Raw genomic sequence first — 24,388 nt, forward strand, 5'->3', positions numbered from 1 at the left:
TTGATAAGTTATCACAGCAAATACAAACTTCTCCGCTCATTCTTCTGCCATCAGTGGGGGGAACCCAGCAGAATATCACCATCCTATTGACTAGAAGTAAAAACGATGTCTTTCAATTTTGTAATTGTACAAGTCCAGTGAGTAGTGAGAGTACCCTATAAAAATTTATAAATGCACAATTGAGCTATGCAAAAATAATCTGCACATTTTGAATGAAAATACAGCGGTCTATGTAAATATAGACTGATAGAATGTATTATTCATCTTTGGGTTTAAAAGGTAGAATTTAACTTGATATTATCTCACGGATTGGCATGGTATTTAGAAAGCAATTTAAGAAATGGAAAATAGGTTTTAAAAGTGATTTTCTATCTAAATAGTGCACACAATATAGCATTATTAGAACAAATATATTTGTAAATGCATTTGTACATACAGTTTCTAATACTAAAAGTAAAAACTTGAATATGGAAAATTTATCTAGCAGAAAATATAATGTAAAATATTTCAACACTGCTAAATATTGGAAACATTTTTAAAGGGTAGGCTGAATGGAGTTAGGGTCATGCTATAAAGCACATAATTTTGTTGTTTTTAGAATATTGGTCTTTCTAATAAATGTTTTTAACTGGTTTTAGTTATGAAATTTTGCTTTACTCAAAGTGAGGAAGGAAATATAAGAATCACAGACGGGAATTAAAATTTCAAAATAGTCTGTTGCTTTTTTCTACTTCTAGTTTTAGTTTTGTGTCCAACATGTATGTATATTTTTAGTTAGTGAAATGTCTTTATAATTTTTCTTTGTAAATAGTATGGAATTGATCTTGCTATAAAAATTTTTAAATTGCATAGGTGACCTGTGGTGATTATTGCACCTTAACATAAGCTTTATCTTGTGAATTACTTCATGAAAACGGGGTTTGCCCGGCCGGTGTTGCTCATTAATGTTTCTATCTCTATCTCTCTCTCCCTCTCCTTTCCTTTCTGAAACCAATAAAAATATATTTTTTAAAAAAGTACGTAACTATCAGGCTCAGGTTTTAGACTTCACTGCTTAATTAATTATTCCTCATTACAGGTTCTTAATGTATACAAACGTTGGCAGGAAAGAGAATATTCCAGACACAGCCTAAAAGAGTCAAACAATTAGGTAGGCAATGAAGTTGTCCCAGGTGAAAACCATTTTCAGTGGAAGAAACAAGGAAGGAGAGCGCCGGTGCTAGAGCGCTGAGGCCCGTGCACACCCTGCTCTCAAGGCGCAGTAGACATTTAAAAACCTCAGACATATCATATCGTTCCTGCCCGAGGACCAGAGACTGTAAGAGCACCTGAGACCAGAGAAGTCCTGACATGCTGGAGAATAACCGGCACTTACACTTATATAAATGCAGCTCCGTATGTATTTATCTAAAAGAAGCCCCCTGGATTGCACACCCTCTAGATGGGTATAGGAACCATTTTCCTCCTTTTCAAAGTTCCTTATAATAAACTGGCTTTTCCCCTGTAGGATTCTTTGTTACTCAGTGGACAGGGCATCACCCCTTCTGCATTCAAGCCCTTCTCTTCGCTCCAGGGCATGACTGCAAACAGGAAAAGTAACGGCTTTGATAATTAACTATGCACCTCGAAGGAGTGTTTCCCGACTCCACTCGAGAACACCTGAGAAGCAGAGGCAGGCTTCGGAGAATGGGCAGGGGAGGAGAGCAGCGTAGCCACGCAGACACTGGAAAGAGCAATCTTTCTCCCCAGAACACATGGAGAGAGAGCCAGTGGTCTCTGACCTGCAGGTCTACCGGGCCAGCTGAGCTCCGCTCCCTAACTGGCTTTTTCCTTACGGCTAGCTGCTGTCTGATCCTACCTTAGGCACATGAACCGAGTTTCAAAATCACCCAGAAGCTCAACATTTTCCCAGGGTCAGGGTGAAATGACTAAGCGGTGATACCTTAGGCAAAAGGCAAGCATCACTTATTAGGAACTCATGAATTTTCAAAATCTAAAGTATTTTTAGAAGAGGGCAATCAAGGATCTTATCCTATGCAGGGGTTTTGTTTTGCTTTTCCACATGGGACGATGTCTTTCTCCCTTAAAAAGCCCGATAATATAAAATGCACGGTTCTCGGTTCTCTTCTTTGAATGTGCTTCACGCCATTCACACTTAGATCTATCCCGCCCTTTCCCTCTTCTTGGCAACTAAACAACGAGCATTGCCACTAGTACATAATTATACAGTGAGTTTTAAAAAACACCCCGTTTCCGTATTAACGTCTCACCAAGGGCTATTGCATTCTCAGTGATTTAAGTCTCTGCTACATTCTCTATTCACCATATGCCGTCACACCACCTTAGAACGTAAAAGTCATTTCGCTATTTTAATGTAACAGGTGTGCATCCTTCTGGGATTGTGAACCGCCCTTCTCCGAATGCCGCCTCGTTGTTTCGCATAATCCCCAGGAAGGATGAACCGACATTCATTCTGGACCCAGAGCAGTGACAAGCGACTGCCCACCACTGTGCCAAGTATGTGCACAGGACACACACTCAGGTGAGCTACTTTCTGCCACTCCGTCCTGATAGGCATGAATCCCCCGACTGACACAGAGCACTGCCTTTCCTTGGTGAGACCTGAGAATCTAGAGCAGCGGTTCTCAACCTGTGGGTCGCGACCCCTTTGGGGGTCGAACAACCCTTTCACAGGGGTCGCCTAAGACCATCGGAAAACACATAGATAATTACATATTGTTTTTGTGATGAATCACTATCCTTTAATGATGTTCAATTTGTGACAATGAAAATACATCCTGCATATCAGATATTTACATGACGATTCATAACACTAGCAAAATTACAGTTATGAAGTAGCAACGAAAATAATTTTATGGTTGGGGGTCACCACCACACGAGGAACTGTATGAAAGGGTCGCGGCATTAGGAAGGTGGAGAACCGCTGATCTAGAGGATATGTGTGTCCACACCCCCCTCCCTGCCCCCCTTTTCCCTTCAAGATATAGGAATTATTTAAAAATGAAACCTTCCTACCCGTAACAGGGACTGGGACTCATCCTTGGACTTGCTTTCTGCAGATGGAGGGTACTGCTGGGCGATGGCCCCGGACTTCTCTCCGCCTGCCGGCACTCCCTGCAGGAACGCCTTGGTCTCCACAGCCAAGCCGTACATAGGGCGGGCCAGGTGGGCAGCTTCCACGTTGGGGCTGTCCCTGAGAGTCTTGGTCTGCTCTTGGGTGCCGGACGCCGGTGTCAGGAGCCCCAGGCTTGTCTGAGTGAAGGACGGGCTGCCCCGGAGGATGTCTGCCCCTCTCCAAGCCATGTTGCGAAGGTCATCGCTGGGGCTCTCGGTCCATACTTTTTCTTTGAGCCCGTCCTTGTCTTCTAGCTTCTCCCTCTTCACCACACTCTCGGGAACGGGCTCTCCCAACTTAGAGTCTGGACTGAGCAGACTGTAGACCTTGAGGTCAACCTTGGGCTCCTCCTTGATGGTGGAGACGGCCTGCCCGTCGTCCTCGCCGTTGGCTGTAGTGCTGTCCTGCTCCTGGCAGTGGACAGTGTTGAAGTGGCCCAGCAGTGACTGCGTGTCGGCCGCGGTGAAGCTGCACTGGCGGCATTTGTAGCAGCTGTGCGCTCTCCTGGGGAGGAGAAAACAGGCATGGGAAACGGAGCACGCCAAGCGCCTCTTAAGAGAACGCTCTTTACACACCTGAATCTTATCTCAGGTGACGCAAGAGGTAGAAAACGACACAATCTTCTCAACATCCAGACATTGGGAGGTAAGGAACTGGCATTTTCAGTTCTACCTACAGAATGCGGCATTCCCTGTTGGCATATGAGCAATAGTAGGCAGACACACATATTTATGGGCACACACACACTCCTGTCAATTCACCTGTAATGCTGGTTGCCTTACTTTCTTATTGATTGGTCTGCTCTGTTCATTTCACCGTGGCTCAGTGACCATTGATTCTATATTATTTAAGCAGATATTCATACATTTTTTACAGCTGTTTTAATCAATGGTCTTTCACTCTGTTTATTTAAACTACATTGAGATTTTATTTCACTATACACATACACACATTTCAGATGCTGAAGGGCTCTGTACAGCTTTTATATATGGAATAAATTCTACCTAACTATAATGTTCTTTTCTATCATAAAATTCAAACCGATTTAGTCAAGGAAATATGGTTGACTGTTCTACATAATCTAGTAAATGATATGTATTAGAAACTCAAGATTTTTCTAAACAAATTGGGTGTCTATAAGGTGTCAAGAAGCATGATACATAGAAATTCATGAACAGGGTATGTGTGACTCTGTATTTATGTGTGGGACTTCTTTTAAAAGGCCTAGAACAAGATCTTATTTGTTAACTTTTATAGCATCTCCTGCTGTTAAAGACAAAAAAAGTAACTGTTAAAATAAGACAAATGTTTGATAAACAAGAAAGAACATTCTAAAGAGCATTCCAGAAAGGTACACAAGGGTTTGGAATTAGGCATATTTTCTTTAACTGGAAGCCTCGTGTGGCTCTCTAAAAACATGTGAAACACCTGCCACTCCACTGATATAATGGGTTAGGAGTTACCAACTTAAAGTAACAAAATATTACTTAAAGCCACTGTAAAATATGTACTCATATATGTAATTGTAGTTAATCATCACAGTATTACTTTGCCAGGCCCTGGGTGTGTATTGGTGAATAAAAGACACGTAGTCCTTGGCCTGAAAGTCTGAACAGTTTAGCAATTTACTTCTTAATTGTCAAGCTTTCCTCGCTTTCCATTAATAGTAGTCACACCAAGAATCTTTAGATTCTAAATAACGAAGCTAGAAAGGGCATTACCTGTTTTATTAAAGTCTGGGGAGGCCGGATGTCTTCTGAGTGTGTTCATTAGGGTGGTTTAGAGCCCTTATATCTAGTAATATATCTAATAATCAGGACGATGTGCCTTCAAAGATCCTGAGCATCCCATCCCTTTACGAAATAATAAAAAGTAACCACATCCAACCCTTAACCCATTATTTGACTGGTACTTCCTCCTAAATAGGCTAGGCCCAGGGCCCCTGCCCAGACAATGGATTCAGCTCAAGGTATCACACTGGGACACGGTGTCTAGGCCTTCTAGGTTTTCTAGTTTCAAGTTCCTGTCCCAGTGAACAACTCCCCGACTCCTGACAGGTCTCAACAAGAGCTGCTCTCATCAGCCCCACAGACGAGCTCTTGATCCAACCGGCCCAGGAAAACCTTCCACGAGACAGAAGCCGGAGAACTGTCGCATGCAGAGAATGGTGGGGGTTGGGTATAAAGCACAAAAGGAACACCAACTACAGAGATAATAATTCAGTAATAACCAGGTTTTACATTGCAAAGGAAAACACGGTTTTAACAGGAAGGATATTAAAATAAGATGGTAATAACACGCTCAACTCACACACCTTTTCTTTTGAAGAGTTCAAAGCACTCACATTCCACTGAAGTATAAAGCCCATTTCACAGACAGTAAAATGGAGAAACTGTGACCTACCCACTGAGCCTACATCAAGTCAAGAATATAGGGCTTCTACCTCCCAGATCAATGTTCTATTTTTCTACCCTCTGCTGCCTCCATTTTTAACTTTATACAACAATAAATCAAATGATTGGTAATATGGAAAACCAAGACATGCAACATGAAGAATGAAAAGTGAATACATGAGGGGATGGTAACGGTCTTCTAACCAATACAAAAAGAAACCGACTACAGCAACGATTTGCAAATCAGGCTATGTGGAACGCTGCAACTTAAGGAGTTTCTTGGTAATACATATTCCAAGGCCCCTCTGTTGCTTTACAGAATCAGAATCTCCTGGGCATAATCAGAGAATCTGAACTTTTAACAAGCTCCTCAGGTGACACCAATGCAGGAACCAGCATCAACCTTAATAGAAGGATCATGGTTCCAACAACTCAGTAAACACTCATAAGACGTCCCCCAAGCCCAGCGACTTTAATAAAGGCAGGAAATGCCCTTACAATCTTTCTTATTCAGAATCTTAAGAATCTGGGTGTGACTACTGTTAATGAAAAGAGAGTAAATCTTGACAATTAAGCAGTAAACTGTTAAACTGCTCAATTTTCAGTTCTTTGAACCCCAGAAGATGAAGCAGAAAAGGCAATTTCCAACTTAGTACTCTAAAGACCTGAAGGACTTCTTACTCCCTGTAATAGCAGCCTTAATAAATGACAGAAACTACATTTAAAAGACAACATTACTTTAAACGCTCGGAGCAATACAAACTTTTCAATAACCTATGCTAACATCTAGAGTAGCGGTTCTCAACCTGTGGGTTGCGATCCCTTTGGGGGTCAAACAACCCTTTCACAGGGGTCGCCTAAGACCATCGGAAAACACATCTATAATTACATATTGTTTTTGTGATTAATCACTATGCTTTAATTATGTTCAATTGGTAACAATGAAAATACATCCTGCATATCAGATAATTACATTACGATTCATAACAGTAGCAAAATTACAGTTATGAAGTAGCAACGAAAACAATTTTATGGTTGGGGGTCACCACAACATGAGGAACTGTATGAAAGGGTCATGGCATTAGGAAGGTTGAGAACCACTGATCTAGAGCAATAGTCTCAAATTCTAACATACATAGGTAACACCTGGTAATCTTGCTAAAATTCAGATCCTAATTCTGGAAGTCTGGGTTGGGACCCAAAATTCTGTATTTCTTGTAAGCACCCAGACAATGCTAATGCTGTGGGTCCCCAGACTACACCTTAAGTAGCAAGGATCATGAAGCCATGGTCAGAAATAACTTCAACACGGATGTTAGATAGTTTGGAATGAACTCTCAGTATATAGACTTAGCATTTGAACATTCCCATATGAATTCTTTATGATGGGCAACATCCTTTTCTCTGAAAACACATACAATATTACTCACCTCAGAGAGTCAACACTAACAGCTTTGTAAGTTAAAATTACAAACATGATATTGTCAAGCATAATCCCCAAACAGTAATTCATCTACTTATTTCATTGTTTGGGGGTCATCTTTCAATGTTCTTTAGTGCCGGGCCATTTATATATATTAGCCCACAACAATCACACTAAGTATATATTTTTGTCCCTAATTCACAGAACAAGAACCTGATACACAGATAAGTCAATTCACATATGGCAGGCATGACACAGTATCTTAACTCTTGTCCATGAGTACTCTTTCATGTATGCTGTTTGGTACTTGATGAAAAGTATCTAGCTTATTCAGGAATTAATTAAGATTTGGGCATATTCTAGGATGCGTGTCATTCCCTCAGTAATAACTGAGAAGACCTTCAACGTAATGCCATGTCCCCAGAGAATAAAAATAGATGATTTTGATACCTAGTCTAAGAAATATCACTCAAGAATAAAAGTTTAGTCATTGTGAGATTTTATTAGTTTGGACTCTCCTCTAACCTATTAAATGCATTTCATTTTATTAGCATTCATATGAAAACCTCAGAAAGGTGCAGGGAATTTTCCCTCCATTTCTTAAGACCCACATTAACCACTTTCTCATCCACAGACTTTCCAAATGACTCAACCCAAGAGTAAATTTAGCAATCCTCGGTGCTGCTCTGAAACTGTCTTCCTCTGAGGATTTTTTCCACGCTGCCTTTTATTAAAATCCTGTGTGTATCTTACTTTGCAGTTATATTATCACTGCCTTAAGATCAAGATCAAAGCTCACACCCAGCCCCACCCAGAACATCCAGGGGTGGGCAAACTTTTTGACTCGAGGGCCACAATGGGTTCTTAAACTGGACCGGAGGGCCGGAACAAAAGCATGGATGGAGTGTTTGTGTGAACTAATATAAATTCAAAGTAAACATCATTACATAAAAGGGTACAGTCTTTTTTTTTTTTTTTAGTTTTATTCATTTCAAACGGGCCAGATCCGGCCCGCGGGCCGTAGTTTGCCCACGGCTGATAGTCAGTCAGTAAATATCTGCTTCATAGCCAGAGAAGTAGAACCCATGGGGGAGGAGAAACTTTTCTCTACCCTCCGGGTTCTTTCGACTGGTCTAATAATAGAATAGAATGAGAAAGATTAGGAAGAGAAAATAACCAAATTTAACACATACATATGTATGGGAACCCCACATACATGAGAGAGTCAGAAACTCCACATGTATGAGAGGCTCAGAGGCCAAAAGGGAACATGGGTGCTTAAGACACCCTGAGCTAGAGTGCATGAGGTAAGTGCCTTGGGGGCTTCAAAGGGTCACTGTGAAATGATGTTTAGTAAATGCAAACAGACCAAAGATGTTCTGTCTAACAATCTCCCATTATGGGCAAGGCGCCTAGTTCAAGTTCTTCCAGGTAGTCAGGGGAGGGACAGAAGTTTCTCCTGAGCCGGCAGCTGATGTCGCCCTTAGCTCAAAACAGCCCACATACCAAAGAAGCATATTTTGAACTGACTCACTCTGAACTCCACAAACCACCATAGCTTTGAGGGAGTTCAGGACTTAATGTTGGATTTAATGTATAGAGCCATAAAGTGGCAGAGGAAACGAAGTGGTATATATTTTGCAGATGGTATATTTTGAGTGGTCCTCTGCATAAACTCTTCATTATTTACAAACTCCTTGAACTTCTGGTTCCATTAAGCCAAACTAATTTAAAAGACACTACAAATAAATGCTTTGCATTAACTTAAATTCTATACTCTCTTGCCAATTCAAGAGTAAACACTTTCCTCTATCCAAGAAAAAAAAAAGATGTCATTTTATAGGTCTCCCTAGCATAAGAGCTGCCAGATAAAATATAGGATTCTCAGTTAAATTTGAATTTCAGATAATAAATAAAAATATTTTAGTGCAAATATGTTCCATGCAATATTTGGAATATACTTATATAAAATCTAACTATGTCCCATGCAATACATTAGACAATGAGGACATGAATCAAAGAAATTTTGATAGAAGAACTAAATCATCCTTTGCATCCAGAAAAAAACTACATCAAGCTGCCTAAAAAAGGCCAAATTGTACTTAATTCAAGTGACAAAATTTCTGTGAGAAGAGATGTTTTATTCCTTATCCTACTGGACAGAATTTTCATGTGCTATAAAAAGCACTTATTTCAGATCCATTCACATTTCAATGTACAGTGGGCTTTTATCCTGGTAGTAGCATTTCATTCATTAGTAGAGATTAAAAGTATTTTTATAATTCATAAAGGGCTGAGGTTTTTTAGATTCTTTAAAAAAAGTCAGCTAAAAGATGCTACTCTTTTATTCTATTTCTTTATTTCTATTTTCCTAGTACACCAGCTTATAGTACATGTGAAGTCAGCTCTGAGCAATGCTTCCTTTTTTTCCATTAAATGTTATCTTCCAGAGATTTATGCCAACGCTTGAAAAGCTCTCCTTTACCAAATAATTGTATTTCGCTTCCAATAGTTTTAACCAGTTTTTTCTTCTGCAATGACTAAATGAACATCAAAATAACTCAATAAATCATAAGTACCAATCAATTAGACAATGAAAGTTATTTTTTGGTAATTATGGACTGTGACACAGATAAATTGTCACAGAAGAGGAGTAAATGGAGGTGATTTAATTTACATAGTTTAGTAGATCTGATATCTAATCAAGTCAATCATTTATGTAACATATATTTGTTGTTAAAAAGTCTACCCGTGTGGAAGCTGAGATTACTGACACTAGAAGGACGGAATAAAAACCAGGTGAAGAGGAAAATCTCAGGGACAAAATATGAAGTTATAGGTGAATAAGCAGATGAATCAACCCCTAGAAGTTGGAGATATGATACTCAGCTTTAGTGACGTACAGAGCAGTCTACAAACTAAAATCTAGGAAAAACTGAAATTCTGAATTGAAATTCCATCCAGTCAACTTATCACCTATTTTTTAAGTTGAAATAATCTAGTAAGTACTCATTTGGGGTAACTGGTTTTTTAAGTGGGTTGTGGGCTGATTTCATCTTCAAGTAGTGGAAAATGCACAACTAATGTCATATCTGAAAAATTTCAACTGATGATTCACTTTTGAGAAGGAGATATCCCCTATGAAATATTCAAAAGAGAAAGATAAGCTTTCCGGTAAAATAGAAAGTAAACAAGAAGTTGGGACATAATTTCTATAAACTAATATGAAATGAAATCATGGCTAAAATTTCTCTTATTCCAAGATTTGTGACTGTTCTTGTACAGTCTTCAGTACCATTAAATCTGAATTTCTAGTAAATAATGTCATGCTACTGTGAGTTATTTTGTTGATGGACTTTAATATCCTGGGTAATGTTTTTATCTCATAGTGGAAATTTTCAACTTGTACTATTATGTCCATTTTCAGGTATTACAGGCAGCTGGTTTATTAGATATTGTTTAAAAGGACATGTCCCATAACATACACAAATCCAAATGTAGCCATCATGGCCCTCACCCTTTTAGAAACTCTGTACTAATGCACGTGTAGTTGCTCTCAATCGTTTGCTAAGCTGTTATTTAACTTATCAATATTTTTTAAGTTTCAATAATTATATTTTAAATTTAAAAATATTAGTTGCTTCTTTTTGAATGTTCATTTATAGTCTCATACAGCTTGATCAATTTGTAAGTCTAATTTTCATTTTTAAAGAATTGATTATTATTTTGTAATTAAAGTCTATATATCTGAAGTTGCTAGGTATCTAAAGCTACTATTTGCATTTTTTACTGATTTTAGATATAGTGGTTTATATCCCTGTCCATATGGAACATTTTTATAATAGTGAGCTCATTCCAGGTTTATCTTAGGCAAGGCCATGGCTATCGTGGAGGTGAAAATGGCAGTATAGACAAATTTGTGTTTACTTCTGACAGGAGTCAAAGGAAGGCACTGATATGGAATCACTCTTGTCACCTTCAAGGTGTCAGCTTAGAGTAAAATTCCCATTCTGCACAATCTCTCTGCCGGTGACTCCTGGCTTAGACTCCTGATCAAATGCAGTATCAATATTGACATCGACCCTCAGTGAGGCCTCACCTTCCATGTTTGCCTCATTCTCTTCAGTCTGGGTTTAGCTCACTCTTGGTGAACAGAGAAGAAAAAAGCTCCAGAAAGTTCCCTTACTTCATGGAAGTCTAGCAAGGCATAAAAACGTATATTTTATATAGTATAGTCGTTCTTGTAAGGAAGTATTCCTCTTACTCCAGAAACATAACTTTATAACACTGAAAATTTTGACAAGGAGAATAGTAGCCAATTAGAGAAGGAGTACACTGTTTAATTAAATACTAAAAGAAATGGAGTGTGAGATACAAATTCATGAGTGGATATAATAATTCAGTCATGCTGTGAGCTGGGGCATCAAAAGTAAATATGAAACATTAAGAAAACTGACCAAGTTCCAGATACTGACTGGGTAATGCCTGCAGTTCAGCCCAGGTTAGAAGTGGTTCTTTGGGGAAATGCCCATGCAATCCACACTGAGGTTTTTCCACTCACAGCTCTAAATCAGCTCTCCTGCTTTTTAGCTGTAGTTATTTTATAGCTACATGATTTCACATATTGTACAGTTCTCAGCTTATACTACCATTTTACTACGCTGTAAGTCTTGTATATAAAACACTCAAAACCCTAGACTATTGCACAGTAAAGCAGAATTATGGTGAAAGTTTCCCAACATAAATAATAATGAATAAACATAAATTTAACTATAAAGATATTATTGTGATATGGTAAACTTGTCCCTTTATGCTATCTTCAAATTGTGGCATTTGGGGAAAATACTTTGATAGCAGGTCAACGTTTTCGACTTCCATGTGACTACTTTCTTTCACATCCCTGCAGCCTCCATTGGCTGGGACTCCTGAAATTGTAATTGTCTGAGTTTCAAATATTTCTACAAGAACTCATAAAAAGATTAGAGGTAAAGTGCTCAGCAATTTAAAGAGTCTAGGATCACACAAACTCCATCAGGTTTTATGAATAAGGGCAAGATCATCTTAATGCCCTAAGGACAAGTGTTGTTCAATTTTTTTTTTATCTAATAAAATACTGAGAGGTGGACCTAAATTTAATAAACTGATGAACAAAATAGATCCAGAGACATGGAAGCATGGACTATGACAAATGTCAGAGGGAAGGAGGGCAGGAAGAGATTAACCAAAGAAACTGTATGCATAACCCGGGACACAATAGTGCAGTGAAGGCCGGGGCAGGGGGGCAGGGTAGAGGGGTTCTATGGGGGAAAGAGAGGGACATCTGTAATACTTCCAACAATAAAGATAAATTTTCCAAAAACAAAGTGCAAAGAAAAACGTCAGTTTTTGTAAAATCTAGGTCCTCAGAAGGATTCCAAGACCATGTAATAGTCAAAGATTAAACTCTAACTTACCACGGGGCTCTCAGCATATTCAAACTACGGTGAAGTCAAAACCTCACAGGGATTTCATGTACTTAAAGATATTCGCTGAGCACCTATTAGCCATCCTGGCACAGTGCTAAATCATGTAGACACAGCCGTAACAAGACAAGACTCGTCTCTTTTCCCTCTGGAGCTTACTTTCCCTAGCAAATATTAAGTAAGCTTTGAGATTATTCAGTCATATTTGTTATTCATACTTTTATGTCTTAGGATCTCTTTTGTTTCACCAAAGCATAGAGGGACTATTTTTTTTTTCAGACAGGTTTTCAGGCAATGGACTCAGTTTCCTTGAGAAAAACCACTCATCTCAATGATGGGGTATCTAGATGTATCATAGTGTGTGCGTGTGTGCCTGCGTGTGCGTGTGTGGCCGGTTCCCTCATGATTGACGAAAGCCTCCTCCTTCAAAACAAGAGTGGATTACCTAATTTTCACATCACCTGACACATGTGCATGCACAGTACGCACACCGGTAAAGCTCGGGAGAAAGCGAAGGTCTGGGAGTCTCAAGAACAAATTAACATGCAGCTAACATCAGAGGAGCCAGAAACACTGCAAGTGTGAACATATCTGATTGCAGGGCTGTATCTTTCCTACAGCTGACCTTATAAATTAAACAGTGCAGATCTTAAGGAAGTGTTTTCTGAACATTCACATGCACTGTGAACATGAGGAGGCCCTTCAAATTAACATCTCACATCATTAGCCTGCTGTTGTTGGACTTGAACGGCTTTACTACTGGCGACTGAGAAAACATACACACACTAGCACGAACCTGCAACTTTTAAAAAGAATGGGAGGAGGACCTGTTTAAGATCTTGAGAAGTGAAAATTTGTGTTAGGAAATCGAGTCTACATATGGAAAAGCACTTAAATCGTCAATAAATCTCTTTACTTTGATGCTTAAAAGCATAATAACAGAAAAGCATCCAGTAAGTGCTAAGTTATATCTGAACACGCTGTACCATCAGGATTTTGCTATGCTAATTCCTACTTATAAGCAAGTCTCAGTTTAAATGCTCCTTCCTCAAGGAGGCATTTCCTAATCTATATATCTATATATCTATAGCTATATCTATATCTATATCTCTATATCTATCTATCTATCTATCTATCTATCTATCTATCTATCTATAACCTAAGCGACTGTTACGACCCATCGACTGAAGGACCAGTCCACCAGTTGCTATGATGTGCACTGATCACCAGAGGGCAGATGCTCAATGCAGAAGCTGCCCCCTCGTGGTCAGTACGCTCCTACAGCCAACCTTCCATGGCTGGCCAACCTCCCGTGGCCCCTCCCCCTGGCCAGTGGGCCCCATTCGGCCCCAATTGGGACTTACCGAGAGACAGCCCCGATTGGCCCTGATCGCCAACCAGGCCGAGGGACCCCACCCATGCATGAATTCGTGCACCAGGCCTCTAGTCTACCATATTGGGCTATGTTGTCATTGTATTCAAATGTAGTGGTCTCTGCTTCATCTTTAAGATACCCATCATTCTGAAGATCTGTTAAGCTTTCCTACTAAACTAAGTTCCATGAGGCCACTGACTATGTTTGTCTTATTTTCTCTTTTATCAGTACTGGGCATAATGTGTATTTTTGGAATTAATTAATTAGTTAAGGAATGAATACATAAATGAAATAAAGATACATATCCTAAACTCATCTCTAGAAAATACAAAAATTAACTGGGAAAATTAACATTTACAAAAAGAATAGAGTGAAAGGAGCAGGAAACACTGACATACTCTGTTTACAAATCTGAAATAACTTCAGCAGGAGTGAGTACTGAAATCCTAGTCACACATATTACAGAATTCTCACCTTCATATTTACTGTTTGTATGCAAAGAGAAGGTTGTTGCTCGATTTTTTAAAGCACAAAGAATATCCAATCTCATTTTATTTTACTTTTTAAAATATATTTTTATTGATTTTTTTTTTTTTTTTTTACAGTGAGGAAGGGAGAGGGATAGAGAGTTAGAAACATCGATGAGAGAGAAACATCGATCAGCTGCCTCCTGCACACCTCCTACTGGGGATGTGCCCGCAACCAAGGTACATGCCCTTGACTGGAATCGAACCTGGGACCCTTCAGTCCGCAGGCTGACGCTCTATCCACTGAGCCAAACTGGTTAAGGCTCCAATCTCATTTTAAAAGAAAAGTGAGCAACACGTTCTCAAACAGACTCTCTCCAGGTTGAAATAAAAAACAGAACAAATTATAGCGGTACCTTGCATTTTGGAGCGGCTCCATAAAAAATTATGGAATACAGAGCCATACTCAGCAAGGACAAATAAATGAATTGTGGTCAATCAGTAAACTCATCGGCATTATCAGCATCACTGTGGATTTTAAAATGCATTCAGTAAATGGTAAAACAACAACAACAGGGAACAGAGAATAAATGGTCTGAAACAAGCGGTTCAATTAGAATCTGTGGTTGTCTATAAATATATAACCTGCAGCCCTAACTGGTTTGGCTCAGTGGATAGAGCGTCAGCCTGCGGACTGAAAGGTCCCAGATTCGATTCCGGTCAAGGGCATGAACCTTGGTTGCGGGCACATCCCCAGTAGGGGGTGTGCAGGAGGCAGCTGATCGATGTTTCTCTCTCATCGATGTTTCTAATTCTCTATCCCTCTCCCTTCCTCTCTGTAAAAAATCAATTAAAAAAAATATATATATTATAATTGGAATTATATATATATCCTGCAGTTTTATGAATGACCTTTTAGGTCAGTGGTTCTCAACCTGTGGGTTGCGACCCCTTTAGCGGTCGAAAGACCCTTTCACAAGGGTCGCCTAAGACCATCCTGCATATCAGATATTTACATTACGATTCATAACAGTAGCAACATTACAGTTATGAAGTAGCCACGAAAATAATTTTATGGTTGGGTCACAACATGAGGAACTATATTTAAAGGGCCAGAAGGTTGCGAACCACTGTTTTAGGTGATCTTGCTCAGTAACTTCCCCAGGTCACCACAATCATCCCCAACCATTTTTGAATCAGCCCCCTGTATTCTATCAATTTCTCGGTGCCCCCTGTCCCCGCCCTGTCCCCACCCCCCGGCTTACCTGTAGTGTCGGGAAATCTCTTCTTCCACCTGGGTAATGAAATCACATTTGGTACATGAGTGTTCCTTGCTTTCCTTGACAGCCGGCGGCCCGTCCGATGCTCCTTGCAGATGGTTGGCTTCCTGTTTGATGTCCGATGCCTGGGACTCGTGAACGCTCTCGTAATGAAAGAGGAGCACATCCACGTCGGGGGTGGAGAACGAACACTGGTGGCACTGGTGTTTGACTCGCGAGCTCCCGGCCGCCCCAGGAGACAAGTGCAAAAGCAAGAGCGCGCAGTGGGAACAATTACTTTTTCTACAGGCGAACGGGTAAGTGATTTCTCCAAGGTGCTTTTCTGGGCTGCAGAGGCCTCTGGGACAGAATGGACAGTGCTTGATGGTACACTTGTGGATGTTATGGAGCTGCTGATAGTGACGGAGGAGTGGCCCCACGACAATGACATCGGGGCCATGGCTTTTGGAATATCTGAAGTCGCAGAACTGACAGTTGTAGCTGGTCACCACGTTCTCCTCCGCCCCCTTGCTGGAGAAGTCCTTCTTTTTAGTCCCGCTGGAGCCCTTCTCTGCCTTGGTCATGGGCTCCCCTTCTGCACTTTTGGCCAAATCATTCTGATTAATGACGGAGCCCCTGGCAAGCTTGTCGTTCAATTCTGGGTTCAGGCCGCCAGACGGCGCTCCTCCGTGCTGCTTGCCATAATGTTCTAGCAGCTTCAGTGAGCTAGATGACTCGCAGCTGAAACTACAAAATTTACACCAGTAGTAGCTGGTGGCCTCTGTACCATTTTGTCTCGAGGAATCAAGGGGCTTGATGGGCACTGAGTAGCCAACAGGAGTGTCATCGCCCGCCTTGACCGTGATCTTGTCCTGCCACTTTCCCAAGTCTCCAGAATCACTGGATCGAAGCGCAGGGATGGACTTGTTAGAGTTTTTCTCTGAAGGTTTGGTACCCTCAGAGGAGGGGAGAGGAGCTTTGATTTTGTTCGGGTGAGTCTGAAGAAAATGTTGTTCTAGTTCAGTTGACGAGTTGCCCATGTAAGTGAAATTGCAGAATTTACAGCGGAAGTACTTGGTGTTGCCTTGGCAATCTGGTGTTTTCCGTCCAATGCCGATGAATGTTCCACCTGAAGTGACCTGGTATAGAAGAGACGGATGTTACTTTACAAGGTGTCATGAATGCCATGCTCTGTGTAGGAGGGAGGAGAGGGCCCGGGCAAGTGTTCCACATAAAAGAATACAATAGTACTTCTGCTTATTAGGAAATCACTTGAATAATCAGAGCCAAATAAATCCACTCTCCATTATTCAACAGTTACTCGATGAGAGGCTCATTATGTTAAACATTTCGGGCCAAAGTATCAGAAGAGTGTAAGTAGTAAAAGGACTAGAACTAATTCAAAGGATTTAATAAGATATACTTTTCAGAAAAAAAAAGGTGAAGAAAACCATTTTCTACAAAGTAGGTTTTACTACTGCCTCCTTCAAATCCACTTCCTACAAAAGCATCCAGACCATGTGGGTATTTTTCCTGACAAAACTAAGTGTTGCTGTCAAAACCGGAGGCAGTTGCTCAGAGATTACTCAATGCAGAGGTTCTTCAAGGGAATCCTCTATTCAGCTTCTACAGCAATGAGACTGCAGGCCAAGATGACATTCATTTTTGGGGGTAAAACAATGATGCTGACACGACCACTCAAAATGGCTTATAATTATAGAGCCTGAGCATGCATTCTAAGGCTAAAAATGAAATGAATGCAGTGGGTTTGAGGTCTTGGTGAAGGAGCACCAATGTAAAGGTTTGAAATGTTTCCCAGTGTAGGACAAATGAAAAAAAGAAAACAGAACAGGGATGCATTAAAGTTCTATCTCCTAGCAAAGGCCCAGCCCCTCCTAAGAGGATCGTTCAAAGGCCAAAATGCAAAAAATTCTACCATAAAAATCACCACCGCTTTGCATTTTCATTATAAATGTGTATAGTATCTAGGCAATGAAGGCCTTCAAAGGGCACTTTATATAAAAATCCTCACTCCCTCTCCGGTGTGCACGTCAATGGGCAGTTTACTAAGGGCCACCACCGAGCAGCCAAAATTCCTGGTTTAAAATAGAGTCTTTGACTGAAATGCTCCAAGGAGGGAGGGAGGTTTTCCTTCATCTATCAGAGAGTGTTTGAGTGTTTCTAGGACCAGATGTCATACAGTAAGCACGTGGCATAATCATGTTCCGCCTTCTTCAACAGCTGCTCAAAAATGACATGTGTGATCACTGCTCATACCCAAATCACACCAGGAGAAAAGTCTCAAGATTCTCAAAATCATGTAAAAGGTTCTAGTTGATATGCAAACAGTATTCCTCCAACACACTGAGAGGGATGTCTGTACCGCGATTGCACAGGACTAAGACTGAAGTCCATTCATCCACTTAGAGACAGTAGTGACCGTGATCAAATGACGTAACCTCCCTGAACAGTAGCTTCCTCCACTGGGGCAACCTCTACATGTATTTCCAATATTACAGTTGTAGGGCATGCACATGAACACATCAAATAGCTCAACATGTACTGTACATCGAGACAATCATTTATGAAGGTCTCCCATAGCCTTCAAAGGAAGGAGGACAACGTTTCATTTTGACAATGTCTATACCCACCATGGCAAGCGCACAGATTTCAGCCTGTCACCAGCAGAGCATCATGTAACTAGAAGGGGAAGAATGGGCCCCCCTCTTAGGCAGCACCTGCCAATCAGCGGTGTGACAGATGTCAGAGCCAGACCCCATGAGGACACAGTCCAGTCATCACCCTAACCTAGCACTGCAGTGACTAAAGCAACTAAAGTTTTCCCCAAAATGGAATGCATTTTATAAAGCCAACTTTGGAAAACATAATTACTCAGTGTTACATTCCTTTCTCTTTCCAAAAAAAAAAAAAAAGATCTACATTCTGGTCATGGTGAAATATAAGTGATGTATATCATTTAAATGCCCTTCAAAAATAAAATGCAGTTTATTAATTTAGGAGACCATGCCTAAGACAATTGACTACATTTATTTTATTTTCATGATTCCCAAATGTTAACTTAAAACAATTATTTTCTAGGTTAAACATAAATACACAGCAAGAACAGCTATGCAAGGTAAGTGTGTGCAGTAAGTGTTTATTGGACATTATTGCCAGGAAATAGAGCTACACGTTCAAAGAATTATCTCAAACTTTTCAAATAGTTAAACATAGCAAGAAATAGAAAAAAACATATTCCCTAGCTATGATTATACTAGGGAAGAGAGCAGAAGCAGAATAAAGATGATAAGTTTTGATTTTTCTTCTTTTGCTAACCAGAACTTTAATTGTAACCCATTAATTCAGTAGTCCCTTTGATAGGGTTATTCACACTTTACAATTTCTATTAAACTGTAAATTCTGTTTGGACCAACTCTTGATGCATCCAATCAGTAGTTAAGTAGCTATTGAGAGTTTAACTGTGCCCTCTCTGTGATAAGTATCAGTTTACAACAGTAAACAAGCTAGACCACCTCTCTGCCTTTAAATTACTCATAGTTAAAGACCAAAATTTGTAGATAAAATCCTTTAGTCATTTACATTCACCTTTACTTGCATTTGTTTGTTCCTGAGGGAAATTCTATAAGTCAAGTTCTGTGGAAAGACACATTATGCAATCTCCTGGCACCTCCGTATCCTCATCCTCACAGATATAATCAATATTGTACGCCTTGCCATTTTACAGGATTATTGTGAAGGTCAAGGGAGTAAATGGACCTGCAAGTGATTTGCAAAATCTAGGTCAGTGAGCTCCAAGAGAACTTTCCGAGATGATGGAAATGTCCTGCAGTTGACCGTGCCCATGGCGGCCACTAGCACATGTGGCTATCGAGCGCATGAAAGAGGGCCAGGGCAGCTGAGGAACTGCTTTTTTAATGTAAGCAGCTTTTATACATTTTTCATTCATTTAGTTTTCATTAACTTAAATTTAAAGAGCCACATGTGACTAGTGCAGTGATGGCGAACCTATGACACGCGCACGTCAGAGGTGACACGCGAACTCATTTTTTTTTGGTTGATTTTTCTTTGTTAAATGACATTTAAATATATAAAATAAATATCAAAAATATAAGTCTTTGTTTTACTATGGTTGAAAATATCAAAAAAATTCTATATGTGACACGGCACCAGAGTTAAGTTAGGGTTTTTCAAAATGCTGACACGCCGAGCTCAAAAGGTTCGCCATCACTGGACTAGTGAATACCACAGTAGACAGTACGCTCTACAGTACCAGTCACATAAACAGAATTACTATTGGGTGAAATGAACTATCTGGTTGAATTTATCCTGCCAATGGGATGAAAAGACTGAACAGATGAGCACATGGAGAAATATCTCACTAAGGGCCCTGAGTCACCTGGAATAAGCAAGCGATAGTAATTCATGGCCCCATTATTATGGACTCAACCTGACACATAGGGCCTTCTTCAAAAAATAGAACAAAATCCATCTTTTGCCCAAAGACAAATTACTATGAAGCCGCTGCTGGTGAATTGGTTATATAAAGAAACAGCCATGTTAATGCATGAACAAGAACATATTTTAAATTAATTTTCACTGATTAAGAACATAATGGCTTTTTATTCTATTTTAACCTTATATTTTAAAAACGATTCCTTCTATGAGGTATATTCCATGGCTTTCATTTATAACTCACATACATAGAGGTCTTTTCACAAGAATGTTTCAGCATATAAACTAAAAATATAAGTGGTTGGCTTTTTTTCAAGGTCTTTAACCCTCAATTTATTTCTCCCTTCCTAATAATATGGAACAACCTGTAAGAATAATTTAAATTAATATGTCACAGGAAAATATTTTTTAAAGCCTCAGAACTCTTAAAATGACACTTTAGCACATGTACTTCTGTTCAATGGAACAAAAAAAAGTTGTTTAACTAAACACAAACTCTTCCTTAGATGCGGTTCATGTTCAAGGACTATAATTGGCAGTAACAGAGGGACAATTAGGAGGGTGCTTATTTAAAACGGCTTGAGGTTATGGGCTGATAGTCAAAAAAAGTAAAACCTTAACAATAAAAAGTTCAGGTGTTAAAAAAAATCACTGTTCAAATACTGACGTTACAAATAACGTGAAGTAATCTGTAAGGGCCAATCTTGACTGAAAATAACTATAGTCAGTATTAATGTGCTAATCTACAGAGGGGATGTTTCTGCGTAGTACTATGCTTCAAAAAACACTGGAGCATATAATATGCCTTAATGATGTATCGTGATGGAGACTTTAAAAAAAGTTCAATAACAAGTCTAGTTAGATGTCAATCATCTCGGTCTCATGCCATCGCAGCCACTTCCTTGTGTCCCTGGAACAACTGGAATAAACACCCTACCCATTTGGATTTAGAAGCACCAACAAATATTTAAATTTGTATGAGGGGAAAAATTCTTTTTATTATGTTTATTGATTTGAGAGAGAGAGAGAGAGAAAGAGAGAGAGAGAGAGAGAGAGAGAGAGAGAGAGAGAGCAAGGGAGAGGGAAAGAGAGAAACATCTATGGGAGAGAGAAACATCCACTGCCTCCTGCACCTCCCCTACTGGGGATCCAGCCTGCAACCCAAGCATGTTCCCTGACTGGAAATCAAACCAGTGACGTTTGGGTCCATGGGACAACACTCATCCAACTGAGCCACACCAGCCAGGGCATAATGGGGCAAATTTGAGGGTAAAATACTGCATCTTCTTAATTACACACATTTTTATCACCAGCTTTTTTAATTACAGTAATCCACAGTCAAGCCCCAACCTCGTTTCTCATTTTACTCAGTTTAATACTGAACTAATTCTCTATGGTTATTTGGTATTGGGGCTGACAGAATAGCGATAAATCTCAAAGTCAGTCTCAATAATTTGGAAGACAATCTTTGGGGGAGAGGGGGCGGAATACAAAACAAAACAGAAAATGCAGCGCAAGTGGATTACAAAACGGTCTATTTTCCATGTACTGACTCACCACCGCTACCGGCTCATAATGGAGATAAATAAAAATTGCATGTGTTCTCTGAAGAGTGTCTTAATGGGGGAAACAGAGTCAAATCACTGTGGAGCATCCTTCCTCCAGGAAAGGGTGCTTTGTTGCATGCCTACTGTGCCGAGCTCTAGGCATACACACAGAATCAGCAGAGTCCAGAACCCCAGCCAGATGTCTGTAGCTTAGCACAGACAGCTCACAAGTCAATCGATGACAACAACAGTGGAATATGTGCTTCTGCTGAGAGATGTGCCGAGTTCCATGACAACACAGAGGAAGAGACCTAACCTACACTGACAGGCCAGCAAAGGCTTCCGGAAGGAGGTGACAGCCCAGCTGCAGACAGATGAATTGGCATTTGAGATGACTCTCAAAGGCAGTGGTCATGGAAAGGTTTTTCAGGTGCAGGAAATAAAATCAGTAAAGCAGAAATAAGGGTGAAACAAGGGAAGTCGTTCTCAGGAAATGTGGAGGGATCCTGGGGGAGGGGTGAGAAAGAATTTGGAAAAGGAATGTCTTATTGGAAAGTCTATATATGATTATACAGGTTTAAATAAAATGATAAGGCTTTTATACAAAGTAGACCTACACTTCCTACAAAATGTAGGAAAATTGATCTATAAATAAAAATTTTAAAAATTAAAGAAAGGGAAAGAGGAAAGAGGGAAGGAAGAAAGAAAGGGTAGAGAAGGATAGAGAAAAAGAAAAGAAAGGGAAGGGAATTGAGAAGAGAACAGAAGAGAAGGGAAAAGAGAAGAGAACAGAAAGAAAAAAGAAAATACGTAAAGAAACCACTAAGAATTTACAAAGTAAGCTTGAAGGGTGTTGGCAGTTAAAGAATAAAGAAGAGGAAACAAACCAACCAATTGCTTGGGGAGAGATACCTATCAGAAAGAAATCCCAGTAGCTGACATTTCCAGTGGGGACTGACTAGAAAATGGGAGAAGAGAACAAAGGATGGTTTAAAAAAATGTTGCATGAGAGAAGGAACTAACAACTTGAGTTTTACACAGGTTGACTTTGAGATGCCAGTGGAATAACCAAGGTGCAGCTACCCATCAGCTGGAAAAACAGGTCTCAGAACAAACCATGGTTTATTATGAAATTCCCAAATACGTTACTGGGCCCATGAAAGAACCCCAGTGTCCTTCACTCCTACATTAGCAATTCATCTAATACTCAAGGAGAACAGCAGGTAGGTAAGTAAACCATTTCTGCGTTCTCAAGCTCCTCACTGTAGCCCACACTTCCCTCACACTCGGAATCCAGGGAAATCAATCGCCCAGCCCCATGCATGGGTGGGGTATGTGATACACTCAAATTCCACACTCTACGTTTCCGCTGCCTACACTTCCTACGAAAGGTAGGAAAATTGATCTATAAATATTTTTTAATTAAAAATTCCATATTCACTCCTAAGCAAAGTTAAATTTTCATTACACAGCCTTGGACACCACTAATGCATCTCCTTACCATTTAATTTTCACAGACAAACCAACCTGGATTGTGCCTAGTAACTAGAAGAGGAGAATACAACTCTCAGACCACATGTCAAACCATAAATTCCTAAAACAAAGTTCTCCAAAAGAGGGGAATATAAATAAATCAAATATGTGGGTGAAATGCCGCTGAATTTGGAGACCAGACGTTGCATCACCCTTGATTGATCAGATCAAAAGGTGGCACTTGCTCACTCTATCTGAACTAGTTTCTGTAGCAGAAGTACCAAGGAAAATGAATCACAGTAATTTAAAAAAAAAAAGACAAATCAGCAAAATTAATTTCCTTTTCAGTGATTTCAATTATAAGCCTAGCAAGTTCTAATAAGGCAGCATTACATGACAGATAAAATAACCTCAAAGAAATCACTTATGTCCCCATATTCATTGTGATTCAGACATTGTATACTTCACAACCCTTGTGTGGCAGCTTACATCTCCTCCCTTCCTTGCAGTTGGCCTATGTTCCATTGCTATTCTAGTTGTAATAACCAGTCTTATATTTGGAAAGGCACTATACCATAGCGGTTAAAGACAGGCTTCCGTAGCCTATCTACCCTGGTGTACACACCCTTTACCCCACTTACACAACAATGTGATCTTGGGCAGGTTACTTTAATTCCTCTATGCCTGTTTCCTCATTTTTTAAAATGGACATAATGGTAGTGTCAACTTCAAGGCATTTTATGAAGATGAGTTAATTAGTACATGCAAAGAGCTTAGAGCTACACATGCACATATGAAACCTTTAATAAATGTTATTATTAGAAGCGAACCCAAAATTAAAGGGGAAAAAACAGAAGATATGTGCAATTTTGATTATGTAAGCTATCAGATGAAAGAAGAATAGATCAAATGAAAGGTAATACAAAAATTAATTTTACATTTGACTTTCAATTAAAATTAAACAAAGGTCTTTTCTGATACTCTGAAAATGCACACTTACTTCAAACTTTAAAATCCTAGGATGAAGAATTCAAGAGGTCTATGGCCTAACAAGTCTCAGAAATAGACTCCAGGAAGGAAACTGAAAAATGAGAGGGAATTACTCTTTCTCCAAACTTTCCTGTGGTTAGCACACTACTATGATCCCGTATTTCCAACAGCTGCATGTATAGGGTAATTACAATGACCCAAGAAACAAAAAGCACTAAATAATCAGTGACTTGATAAGGTTAGAAGAGCAAGCCATTAGAGGATAGAATTTTTATTGAGTTAAATAACATTAAATTCAATTGGATGCACTGATAACCATTTCTTCTTCTAAACATTCTGCCCAGAGAGAAATACTGACATTCAAGAAAGTGATACATGTTCTTTAAACAA

General features: G+C 39.7%; 1 protein-coding gene across 1 annotated transcript in view; it reads right to left on the minus strand.

Annotated features, from left to right (window-relative positions):
* Positions 1–24,388, minus strand: part of TRPS1 (transcriptional repressor GATA binding 1) — a gene marked incomplete at its 5' end in the record, with an annotated part of 184,514 nt that overhangs the window by 154,574 nt on the left and 5,552 nt on the right. The window contains 2 exons of the mRNA XM_081111452.1: positions 3,037–3,640; positions 15,522–16,654. Of these exons, the coding sequence (XP_080967578.1) occupies positions 3,037–3,640; positions 15,522–16,654 (1,737 nt within the window). The remainder of the gene's footprint in view (positions 1–3,036; positions 3,641–15,521; positions 16,655–24,388) is intronic.

This window comes from Myotis nattereri (genome assembly GCF_964212035.1).
Source record: "Myotis nattereri genome assembly, chromosome: 17".
NCBI lineage: Eukaryota > Metazoa > Chordata > Mammalia > Chiroptera > Vespertilionidae > Myotis > Myotis nattereri.